The following is a 12,430-nucleotide window of genomic DNA, read 5'->3' on the forward strand; positions in this document are numbered from 1 at the left end:
CTATTGGCGATTACATAAATCTTTATCTTAGCATAAAAAGTTTTTTTGGTGCGACTTCTAATTCTCAAAGAAAAATCTCGAAAAACGGCTAATTGCTTAATATTTAATGTAGTTTTTAAAAATATCTTAGATTCACAACATACACTACACATAATGCAAAAAAGAGAATGATACGAAACAAAAGAAAAGAAAATACAAAGCCACCAACCTTTTCAAAATTGACAATAAGGTCTCTGTAGGTAATATTCATTGGTGAAGTCTGTGCAGTAGCAACACTTGAGGTCACTAAGAGATTAGCTTTAAACTCTTTAAGTGCAGCAACAAAAACACGATCCACAGTTTTTTCAGAAGGACCCATCTCATGAATCTGCAATTACATAGAAACGCCTAAATAAAAAGTTTTATGAGCACAATAATTTTTATTTTACAAAATTAAAAAATTTCCTCTCAATTTGTTTACACGAATGTTTCGCATAAATTCTGAATGTACAATTTAACTAGAGACTAAAGGTTTCTTTTCTTCACATATTTATGTATCTCGTGTTAGTTTACAATACATTTCACTTATTTAAGCTAAAATAAATAATCAGCAATAAAGAATAGTCATTTAAAACATCTAAAAAATAAAGAAAAAAGAAAATCAATCTTCTTATATATTTAATTCCAATGCTATGTATGAGTGTACTGAAAAAATATGTTAGTCATCTCGTATCATATTATAATAGATTTACTGTGTAAATTGTTGGTAGGAAGGTACATAAAAGCATGATTAGATCCAGTAGAAATGGAATTCTTGTTTCAATACAACCCTTCAAGTGTATTCTGTATCAATATTTCAGTTTATTCTTTTATGGATCAAATTACAAATCGCACAAAAAGTAAAGTATATGAAAATTCCACATTTCTTATTAATATCATCATCCTATACATTCAACTTTCTCATGTGAATTAAATTTTCTCTTGAACTTTGAATTTTGCTTCTCTTGAACTTCCTTTGCTTTTGTGTTACAGGGGGTCAGAAATAAATTCAAGTCAATCCAAAATTAGATGAAAAGAAAAAACAAAACAACGATAACACGAGAGATTATACAGAAATAAATTTGAGATTTCAAGGGGAATGACCCCCCCCCTCCTTAGAAGATTGTACTGGCAGATGAGAAAATTGTGTTATTTTAAGTACTGTACTTAAGCCCTTAAGGAGTAGGGTGGAGGGTCCTTTAAAAGAATTTAAGAGAAAAGCCTCCAATCCTTCCTCAGTGAACGAAACAAGATTTGAACCTCAACCTAGTAAACAAAGCATGTTGGATTTATTTGGCCTTATTTGTACTATTAAATAAAAAAACGAGTTTTTTTTAACTGAAAGTAAGGAGCGACATCAAAACTTAAAACGAACAGAAATTACTCCGTATATGAAAGAAGCTCTTCCCTCCTCAACTCCCCGCTCTTTGCGCTAAAGTTTGACTCTTTCTCTCAAATCTACTTTTAAAACAGTGAAAAATTTTAGCGTAAAGAGCGGGGAGTTGAGGAGGAAAGAGCTTCTTTCATATACGGAGTAATTTCTGTTCCTTTTAAGTTTTGATGTCGCTCCTTAGTTTCAGTTAAAAAAAACTCGTTTTTTTTTATTTAATTTCTGAACGTTTTTGAATTAATGTATGTTTTGATTTTGGCTCTCCGCACATGAATACTTAAAACGAATTTTGCATATTTTTTTTTTTGGCTAGATGGCTTTTTCTTTAGTTTTGATCGGACGATTTTTAGAAAAAAGGAGGGGGGGAAGAGGCTTAGCTGCCCTTCAATCTTTTGGTTACTTAAAAAGGCAACTAGAACTTTAAATTTCTTACGAACGTTTTCATTAAAAAAAAAAAAAATATACGTAACTTCCGAATTAACTTTCGTAACGAACTTCTATATTCGCGTATTTTTATTACGTGTATGAGGGGGTTTGCCCCCTCTTTAATACCTTGCTCTTTACACTAAAGCTTAAATTTTGTCCCAATTCTTTAACAGTGATCCCTTAATCACAAAGGCCGTAGAAGAAATAGTTGAGATTACTAAAAATACTTTAGCGTAAAGAGCAGGTATTTAGGAGGAGATGAACCCCTCATATGCGTAATAATTTCCGTTCGTTTTGTTTTAATGCTGCTCCTTACTTTCAGTTGAAAAAACCTTTTATGTACGGGGCAATTTCTGTTCGTTTTAAGTTTTAATGTCGCTCCTTACTTTCAGTAAAAAAAAAACTTGTTTTTTTTATTTAATTTCTGAACGTTTTTTATTTAATCCATGTTTTGATTTCGGCTCTCCGCAGATGAATAATTAAAGCGAAATTTGCATATTTATTTATTTGGCTAAATGGCTTTCCCATAGTTTTGATCGAATGATTTTGAGGAAATAGGAGGGGGAGGAGGCCCAGTTGCCCTCCAATTTTTCGGGTACTTAAAAAGGCAACTAGAACTTTTAGTTTTTTACGAACGTTTTCATTAGCAAAAGATATACGTAACTTACGAATTAGCTTACGTAACAAACTTCTATATTCGTATGTTTTTTATTACGTATAGGAGAGGGTTCGCCCACTCGTCAATACCTCGCTCTTTACGCTAAAGCTTAATTTTGTCCCCTGAATCACAAAGGCCGTAGAATAAATAGTTGAAATTGCTAAAAATACTTTAGCGTAAAGAGTGAGGTATTAGGAGGAGGTGAGCCCCTTATATACGTAATATTTTCTGTTCGTTTTAAGTTTTAATACCACTCCTTATTTCCAGTTTAAAAAAACTTTCTCATATTTATTTTTTCATTGTTTTTTTTTTTAAATAATGCTAGAAAATGCTGCGCCCCCTTTATGGAAATCTTCTTCCCCCATGATAAATTCCTCCATGGAAAGTTTCCCCCACACAATCCCCTCTTCTCGACCCCCCTCCCAACCAAAAATACCCCTGAAAACGTCTGTACACTTCCCTACAACCATTACTGTATGCAAACAATAGTCAAAATTTGTAACTTGCAGCCCCTCCCACGGGGACCGTGGGTAAGTAAGTCGTCCCCAAAGACATAGTTATAAGGTTTTTCGATTATGCTGAATAAAATGGCTATCTCAGAATTTCGATCCGACGGATTTGGGGAAAAATGAGCGTGGGAGGGGGCCTAGGTGCCCTCCAGTTTTTTCGGTCACTTAAAAAGGGCACTAGAACTTTTCATTTCCATTCGAATGAGCCCTCTTGCCAAATTCTAGGACCACTGGGTCGATACGATCACCCCTGAAAAAAAAAAAAAAAAAAAAAAAAAAAAATAAACATGCATCCGTGATTTGTCTTGTGGCAAAAAATATGCATATTTTTGTAGATAGGAGCTTGGAACAGGAACTTGTACAATAGGGTTCTCTGATACGCTGAATTTGATAGTGTGATTTTCGTAAAGATTCTATGACTTTTAGGGCGTGTTTCCCCCTATTTTCTAAAATAGGACAAATTTTCTCAGGCTCGTAACTTCTGATAGGTAAGAATAAACTTGATGAAACTTATATATTTAAAACCAGCATTAAAATGCAATTCTTTTGATGTAGCTATTAGTATAAAAATTCTATTTTTTTTTAGTTTTGGTTACTATTGAGCCGGGTCGCTCCTTACTACAGTTCGTTACCATGAACACTTTGATAATGTTAGTTTGAACTCTAGAATCCTTATTGCAAAACTGAATTTGAAACCAATTGTGCCATCAAAGTACGGACAACAAACTCTTCCATACGCATGGCGGGATTGAACCCAAGAACCTTCCATCAAAAGCCACAGCCTCGTTCATAGCGCTATAACAAGGTGTCTCTCGGTAACAGAAACTAGAAAATCATTCATTGAGGACATTTCTTTTTGATTTGTCAGTCTAGTGTTTGGTCCTTCTGCGGGAGGGTTTTCAAGGTTGGATAATAATACCAGTTCATAATAACCACTTTACGTTTAATATAGTTTTTGCTTTTAGTATTAATAAATTGATTGATTGGTTGATAAGATACTTAATCCCACCTCTCCAGAAAGCACTGTAGTTCCTTTTCCTGTTTGAAGATATAGCTGGAAAATAAAACCTTTGATTCTCAGCTCGTTTTATCGCAACCTGATTTTCTACAAGAAAAAAAAATCCGTGTCCAAGCAATCGGCGGTTATTAACAATAATAATAAAAAGAAAGTAGTGTGTCTACTTGACTGTAAAATGTATATTTTAAGACAAAACACCTTTCAATTTGATTGGCTAAGCTAAACTTTATTTATTAATTCTCAATAATTTGACAGATCAACATTCTTCTTGATTCATTTCTATTTGACTATTAGTAGCGTCAACAAATATTAGCCCGACACATTGAAAGGAAGCCCCCATAGCCACGATCAATCTAAACTTACTGAATAGCTTGCAGCATGTTTTGTACAGACATTTAGTATTAGCAACAAAGAAAAGGTTACAAGGTCACTAAGCCCCGTCTTCATTAGTGCAACAAGTGTTGTAAGGATTCTACAGCTAGGTAAGCTTATACGCAAATTCTGGGAAGCAGATTTTACTTTGTCTTAATTCATGTATAAGACGATTAGAATAGACCACGCCTCCTCCTCCTTTACCACTCTCCTTATTAGCCAAATCAAAGACCGATCCGACCCTATAGTCAGATATTGATTCAATATTAAGATAAAAAGAACAACAAGGCGGTGTTTTACTTTAGCACTAATATGCTTTTCACATTGTTCATGCTATTCTCCAATAATGATTAATGCTTATTAACAATTGCCAAGTCAGGCTATTACAGTAATATCGACAGGGCTTTAGCGACTAACAACTTTGATATCCAGTTACCTTTCGAACTATAAACTCATCTAGCTTCATCAATTCAGTTGCGGTAGTGATAACTTGTGAGACGCTATCAGTGAACTCAGATGTACCCGTTAAACTCCATTTGCTTGATGACTGATTTGAATCCGTTAACCGGTCTTTACTTCCTTTATGAATAGCTATTTTCGATCTAGTTCGCTCTATTTCTCGATCTGACCCTTTTGATCGATCCGGTGACTCAGGTCTGCAGGGTAGACTCCCAATGCCACCATTGAATACACACTTTCCATGGAATACTCGTCGACATGCTGAAAAAAATTTAAATAATTCCAAAAAAAACTTCCTTTTAGATTGTTTAACTCCATTTTAAGTATTCTTATCCCATTTTAGCTCCAAATACTCTTTTATTAGTAATTAATTTTTCTTCAAATAGTAGTATATTTTCCTTTACACCTACGAGTTCAGAAAAGTTTGCTGACAAGTCATTTTGAAAACAAAACTTTATCTCATCCGAGGAAGTGCGATTTTAAATCTTCTTCTGAGTTACGACTTTACGCTATTTCCTTTATTTTTCTTAGTATTAACATATTTTCCTTTTTTCCAATGTCAATACTACGAAAAGTACAGACGATAATTAATGTTTTTCAAATTTATACATATAGTATGTTTCGTGTCACCAAAAAATAAGAAAAACATATCATATTATTTGGTCCAAAAAGAAAAGTTCTTCTAGTTCCACCCACCACCCCCCCTTCACCCAAAATGCTGCCCCTTCCCCAAAATAAATTCCTGCCTATCATAATTAAAAATACAGATTTCTAAAACTAGAAATAATGGCAGCATACGTAACAACTAAGTCTCGTCATTACATCAAAACAACCTACGAATATATTGGTATTTGTTCCAGATATAATTCTTATTCTGATACACGTTACACAATTTCCAAGCATTACATTATATTCCTACAGCTCTCTGGATTATAGTCGATAATTATACCAAGGACAAAATCAGAACTTCCGAAAAGGCCATTTGAGTAGTGTGACGATGACAATCAACTATATTATTGATTAATATAAGAGTAGCAAGAGTAAGTCCAAAATACTGGCTAATCCTCGGCCCTTAATTGAAGAAAGGTCAAATTGATTAGCTTATTCTCCTGAGGAAGGCAGAGCACTTGAGGAGAACGAATGTTGAACCTTGGGTCCCCAATTACGCAATATTAGTCGCCCAATTAGTCAATGCTTTTAATTGACTATTAGTCAATTAGCCAATTAGTCAATTTTAGTTTCTATTTTGCACCATAAATGTTGATTTTTTTTTTTTTTGCCACAAATGACTCCGTACTTGTTAATCAGTCTCAAATAATGATAAACAATCGTCGGCCTAATACACTCAAACAGACAAAATACTGAAAAAAGAAACATGAACCCTCTCCCCTTATTTCAGGCGTCATCACGAGAAAGATCCTCAAAACAGGTATGAAGCCTCGGTTCCACCGAAGCAAACTTCCCAAAGGAACCATTTACGATCGGTGACACAAGATCATATTTTCGTCTCCCGTTCCTCAGTTTTGCCACTTACCCCCCCCCCCCCTCCCGCTCTCTCCTATTAAATAACAGCTATTTTGAAGATCTGCCTTTTAAATATTCATAACCGTTATCTAAACGAAAAATTGTTTGACAGACATGTTTACGACGTAAAAAGCAGTTTTTATAGACCACTTTCAATGCTCAGTTTTTTATTTTAACCCTGAGAACAAAAAAAAGTATATCCTTACTTATCTTCATTCTTCACGCAACTCGGTTTTGTTTCAGATTAAATACAAAAGAAAACTAGTTTTTTTTTAACTGAAAGTAAGGAGCGACATTAAAACTTAAAACGAACAGAAATTATTCCGTGTATGAAAGGGGCTGTTCCCTTCTCAACTCCCCGCTCTTTACGCTAAAGTTTTTTACTGTTTAATAAAGTAGAATTGAGAGAAAGAGTCAAACTTTATCGTAAAGAGCGGGGAGTTTGAGAAGGGAACAGCCCTCAATCCGGCCTGAGGTCCACACTTTTCGTAACAACCGCAGAGGTTAGACCCTTACCAGTTTCCAGGAATAAGCGCACATCGGCGGCATAAAAAAAAAAAAAGACAAAACCAAAGTGTTGCTCTCGCAACACAATTACTGTATGTAAACACTGGTCAAAGTTTGTAACTTGCAGCCCCTCCCCCGGGGACTGTGGGGGAGTAAGTCATCCCAAAGACATAGTTATTATGGTTTTCGACTATGCTGAACAAAATGGACATCTCAAAATTTTGATCCGTTGACTTATGGAAAAAATGAGCGTGGGAGGGGGCCTAGGTGCCCTCCAATTTTTTTGGTCACTTAAAAAGGGCACTAGAACTTTTCATTTCCGTTAGAATGAGCCCTCTTGCGACATTCTAGGACTACTCGGTCGATATGATGACCCCTAAAAAAAAAAAAAAAAAAAGCACGCACCGGTGATCGGTCTTCTGGCAAAAAATACGGAGTTCCACATTTTTGTAAATAAGAGCTTGAAACTTCTAAAGTAGGGTTCTCTGATACGCTGAATGCGATGGTGTGATTTTCGATGGTGTGATAAGTTTTAGGGGGTGTTTCCCCCTATTTTCCAAAACAAGGCAAATTTTCTCAGGCTCGTAACTTGTTGATGAGTAAGACTAAATTTGATGAAACTTATATATTAAAATCAGCATAAAAATCCGATTCTTTTGATATATCTATTGGTATCAAATCCCGTTTTTTAAGTTTCATTTACTATTGAGCCGGGTCGCTCTTTACTACAGTTCGTTACCACGAAAGAGCGAAAGAGCAAACCACGAAAGAGCGAGGCGTTGAGGAGGGGACAACCTCCTCAACGCCTGTTAATGACCTGTTAATATTATAGGTTTCGAAGGATAAAACTGAAAAAAAAAGCGAGTAAACAAAGCAATCTGTGCTTTCCAAACTCAATTTTATTTTTGAGTACATAGCACAAGACTTGTTCCTATTCATTCTAATTCGTGTTACTGTTATCAAATTTCTAGTCAACTGATTAAATGAGTGTAAAGTTGAAAATTGTAGCAATCACTAAACAAAAAACAATAAAGGTTTGAGACGTAAGTTTTGTAATCAGACAGTTCGTGGTAACGAACTGTAGTAAGGGGCGACCCGGTTCAATAGTAACCAAACCTCTAAAAAAAGGAATTTTGATACCAATAGTTACGTAAAAAAAATCGCATTTTAACGCTGATTTTAAATGTACAAGTTTCATCAGGTTTAGTCTTACCCATCAAAAGTTACAAACCTGAGAAAATTTGCCTTATTTTAGAAAATGGGGGGAAACACCCCCTAAAAGTCATGGAATTAACAGAAATCACACCATCAGATTCAGCGTATCAGAGAACCCTACTGTAGAAGTTTCCAACTTCTATCTACAAAAATGTGAAATTTTATATTTTTTTGCCAGAGGACAGATCACGGATGTATGTTTTTTTCAGAGGTGATCGTATCGGCCTAGTGGCCCTAGAATATCGCGAGAGGGATTATTCTAACAGAAATTAAAAGTTCTAGTGCCCTTTTTAAGTGACCAAAAATATCTTTCCATGGAGGAATTTATCATGAGGGAAGAAAATTTTCATGAAGGGGCGCAGGATTTTCTAGTATTATAAAAAAAAAAAACAATGAGAAAATAAATAAAAAAGTTTTTTTTAGGTGGAAGTAAGGAGCAGCATTAGAACCTAAAATGTACAGAAATTATTACGTATATAAGGGGGGTCGTCTCCTCCACAATACCTCACTCTTTACGCTAAAGTATCTTTAGTAATTTCAACTATTTATTCTATTTATGTAATTTCAACTAGTGATTCAGGGGTCATTCTTAAAGAATTGGGACCAAATTGAAGCTTTAATGTAAAGAGCGAGGTATTGATGAGGGGGAGAACCCCTCATATACGCAATAACAATATGTAAATATAGAATTTCGTTACATAAGTTAATTTGTAAGTTACGTATATCCATTACTAATAAAAAACTGAGAAAGCTATTTAGCCAAAAAAATAAAATAAATGCAAATTTCATTTTAATTATTCATGTGTGGTGAACCAAAATCGAAACATGCATCAATTAAAAAACGTTCAGGAATTAAATATAAAAAAAAGTTTTTCAACTGCAAGTAAGGAGCGACATTAAAACTTAAAGGGAACAGAAATTATTCCGTATATGAAAGGGCTTGACCCCTCCTCAACGCCTTGCTCTTTATGCTAAAGTTTTCATTGTTTTAAAATGTAGAGTTGTGAGAAACCAGTCAAACTTTAGCGTAAAGAGCGAGGCGTTGAGGAGGAGACAACCTCCTCAACGCCTGTTAATGACCTGTTAATATTATAGGTTTCGAAGGATAAAACTGAAAAAAAGCGAGTAAACAAAGCAATCTGTGCTTTCCAAACTCAATTTTATTTTTGAGTACATAGCACAAGACTTGTTCCTATTCATTCTAATTCGTATTACTGTTATCAAATTTCTAGTCAACTATAAGAATTAAATATAAAAAAAACAAGTTCTTCAACTGCAAGTAAGGAGCGACATTAAAACTTAAAGGGAACAGAAATTATTCCGTATATGAAAGGGCTTGACCCCCCCCCCTCAACACCTTGCTCTTTATGCTAGAGTTTTCATTGTTTTAAAATGTAGAGTTGTGAGAAACCAGTCGAACTTTAGCGTAAAGAGCGAGGCGTTGAGGAGGGGACAACCTTGCTTGCTCCTTACTTGTAGTTGAAAAACTTGTTTTTTATTTAATTTTAGTTATTCAGGGACCAGTAGTCACTATAGAAAACACTATGTAAAGTTTTTTTTTTAGCATTATTTTGCTCACTACCTAACCAAAAAGCTTGCATTTTTATGTCATGTTTCCCATTTCGTAGTCGTAGTTTGAAGATAGGACACCAGCCCTCCCTCTCCCTCAGGCGGACCTTTGTTTTTTATCGAGGAGAAAACATTAATGAGAGCAATAATGAAAAAGGTACCTGCACACTTAAACCCCTGAGAAAACATCATCGTTTTTGAGCACATAGCACAAAGCTCATTCTTGTATAGCTTTGTGCTTCGAGTAAGCTTATGTTGGGAGACGGGAGGAAGTGCACTTCCAACATGTCTTTTTCCACCTCCTCCTGGATCAGTGCTAGGTAGTTCCTCACTAGATCTTCGTAAATCTGTTGCCTTTGGAGATGCATCAACAGCACTCGTGTATGAATTCCGCCGCGTTGTCAAGTTGCTTCCTTTTCTTTCAAGTTTAGAGTGATGAAGGTCATTTGGTAGGTCAATATCAATACTTCGTGTACTTTCTTTACTTTCACGTCTTTGATATGTGGGACTTCCAACTTCAGAATCACGACTATATCGACGTTCGAGTGGCAGTCTACAATAAAATACATGATCAGATAAATTTTGAAATAACAGTTGGAACGTAAAAATCCGAAAAGGTAAGATTAATACCTGGGACACTGAACAATATCCTAGCTGAAGTTATCTCTAGGTCCGAAAAACAATTCCAAGAGGGTCGTTATTTATTTAAAAAAAATTGTTGACAAGACAAGCAGCATACCAATCTTTTGCTTTTTGTCCCTACATATTATGATGATAAAGTTTGATATGAATATTTAAAACAAAATTCATAATATTTATTATATATATATATATAATTTTTATTTGCAAAAATTACATACAAAGATATGACAAACCAGTGCACATGCCTGGTGGCATACTTTAGAACTGACAATATTAAAATATCAGGACTGACTACAAAAATAAAACTAGCACTGAAAATATAACACACTTTAGCACTTACAACGTTACACTACGAAAATAAAACTAAGAGGAGAAGAAGAAGAAGAAAAAAAAAAGAAAAAAAAGAAAAAAAAGACAAGATCACCAACAAAACAAAAACAAAATAAACCAATCCAAAGCAAATGCAACCATAAGCATCCACATAAATATACAAAAAATATATAATAATAATAATAATAATAATAATAATAATAATAATTACAATGACAATAATTCCCCGCAACATATTAAACATTTATTTAATTATTTGAAAACCCGTCATAGCTTACATATAAACCCGTCATAGCATTAATACTCGCACCCAATAATTTTGACATATTTCAACTTTGCGATTATGTTTTGCAATTTTTATAATAAATAGTAAGTTCTTTAAATTTGAAAAAACTAATTTTATCATTGCGTCGTTAAATTTTTTTTTTACTTCGTTACATCGTTACATTTTACTTTACGTCGTTAAATATTATGTATATATATATATATATATATATATATATATATATATATATATATATATATACATATATATATATATATATATATATATATACATATATACATATATATATCAAAACATACTTTAACAAGAGCTAAGAGCTCATATGGCACTTGTGACGAAGTCGGAAAAGCCAAAAGCCAAGAGCTCATATGGCATGAGCTCTAGCAAAATTCTAAGAATCGATAGATTGATTTAAAAGGAAAACCAGAGGCTTAATGCCGGTCGGGATTTAAAATAAGAGCTCTGAGACAAGAGATCCTTCTCAATATCCAAATTAATCAAGATCCGATCACCCACTCGTAAGTTAAAAATACCTCATTTTTTCAATTTTTTTTCCTCTCCCTTCAGCCCCTAGATGGTCTAATTGGGAAAAACGACTTTATCAAGTCAATTCGTGCAGGTCCCTGAAACGCCTACAAGTTTTCATCGATCCTAGCACGTCCAGACGAACCGAACTCGCCAAAGCACTGGACCGCCCCTAACTTCCCCAAAGAGAGCAGATCCAGTCCGGTTACGTCAGTCACGTATCTACGACATTTGCTAATTCTACCCACCAAGTTTCATCTCGATCTCTCCACTCTAAGTGTTTTCCAAGATTTCCGGTTTCCCCTCCAACTCCCCCCAATGTCACCAGATCTGGTCGGTATTTAAAGTAAGTAAGGGCTCTGAGACATGATTTCCTTCTAAATATCAAATTTCATTAAGATCCGGTCACTCGTTCTTAAGTTAAAAATACCTCAATTTTTCTAATCTTTTTCGAATTAACAACCCCCATCCCCAAACCCCCCAAAGAGAGCAGATTCATTCCAGTTATGTAAATCACGTATCTAGGACATGTGCTTATTCTTCCCATCAAGTTTCATCCCGATCTCTCCACTCTAAACGTTTTCCAAGATTTCCGGTTTCCAAGATTTCTTTCCCCCCTCCAACCCCCTATGTTCCCAGATCCGATTCGAATTGAAAATGGAACATCTGAGACATAAGTTCTTTCTATATATCAAATTTCATTAAGATCCGGTCACCAATTCGTAAGATAAAGATGCCTCAATTTTTACGTTTTCCAACGTTTCCGGTTTCCCCCTATCAACTCCCTCAAATGTCACCGGATCTGGTCGGGATTTAAAATAAGAGCTCTGAAGCACAAGATTCTTCTAAATATCAAATTTCATTAAGATATGATCCCCCACCCCGTTCGTAAGTAACAAATACCTCATTGTTCTAATTTTTCCGAAATACTCCCCCCAACTCCCCCAAAGAGAGCAGATCCCACCCGGTTATGTCAGTTACG

General features: G+C 34.8%; 1 protein-coding gene across 6 annotated transcripts in view; it reads right to left on the reverse strand.

Moving 5' to 3' along the window:
* The window catches only part of LOC136038070 (unconventional myosin-IXAa-like), a 266,020-nt gene that overhangs the window by 26,528 nt on the left and 227,062 nt on the right, over positions 1 to 12,430 (reverse strand). For all 6 annotated transcript variants that reach the window (XM_065721055.1, XM_065721054.1, XM_065721050.1 and 3 more), the window contains 3 exons: positions 9,827 to 10,218; positions 4,828 to 5,111; positions 209 to 367 (listed from right to left, as the gene is read on the reverse strand). In XM_065721055.1, the coding sequence (XP_065577127.1) occupies positions 209 to 367; positions 4,828 to 5,111; positions 9,827 to 10,218 (835 nt within the window). The remainder of the gene's footprint in view (positions 1 to 208; positions 368 to 4,827; positions 5,112 to 9,826; positions 10,219 to 12,430) is intronic.

The sequence above is a fragment of the Artemia franciscana genome, chromosome 17 (assembly GCF_032884065.1).
Source record: "Artemia franciscana chromosome 17, ASM3288406v1, whole genome shotgun sequence".
NCBI classification, from domain to species: Eukaryota; Metazoa; Arthropoda; class Branchiopoda; order Anostraca; family Artemiidae; genus Artemia; species Artemia franciscana.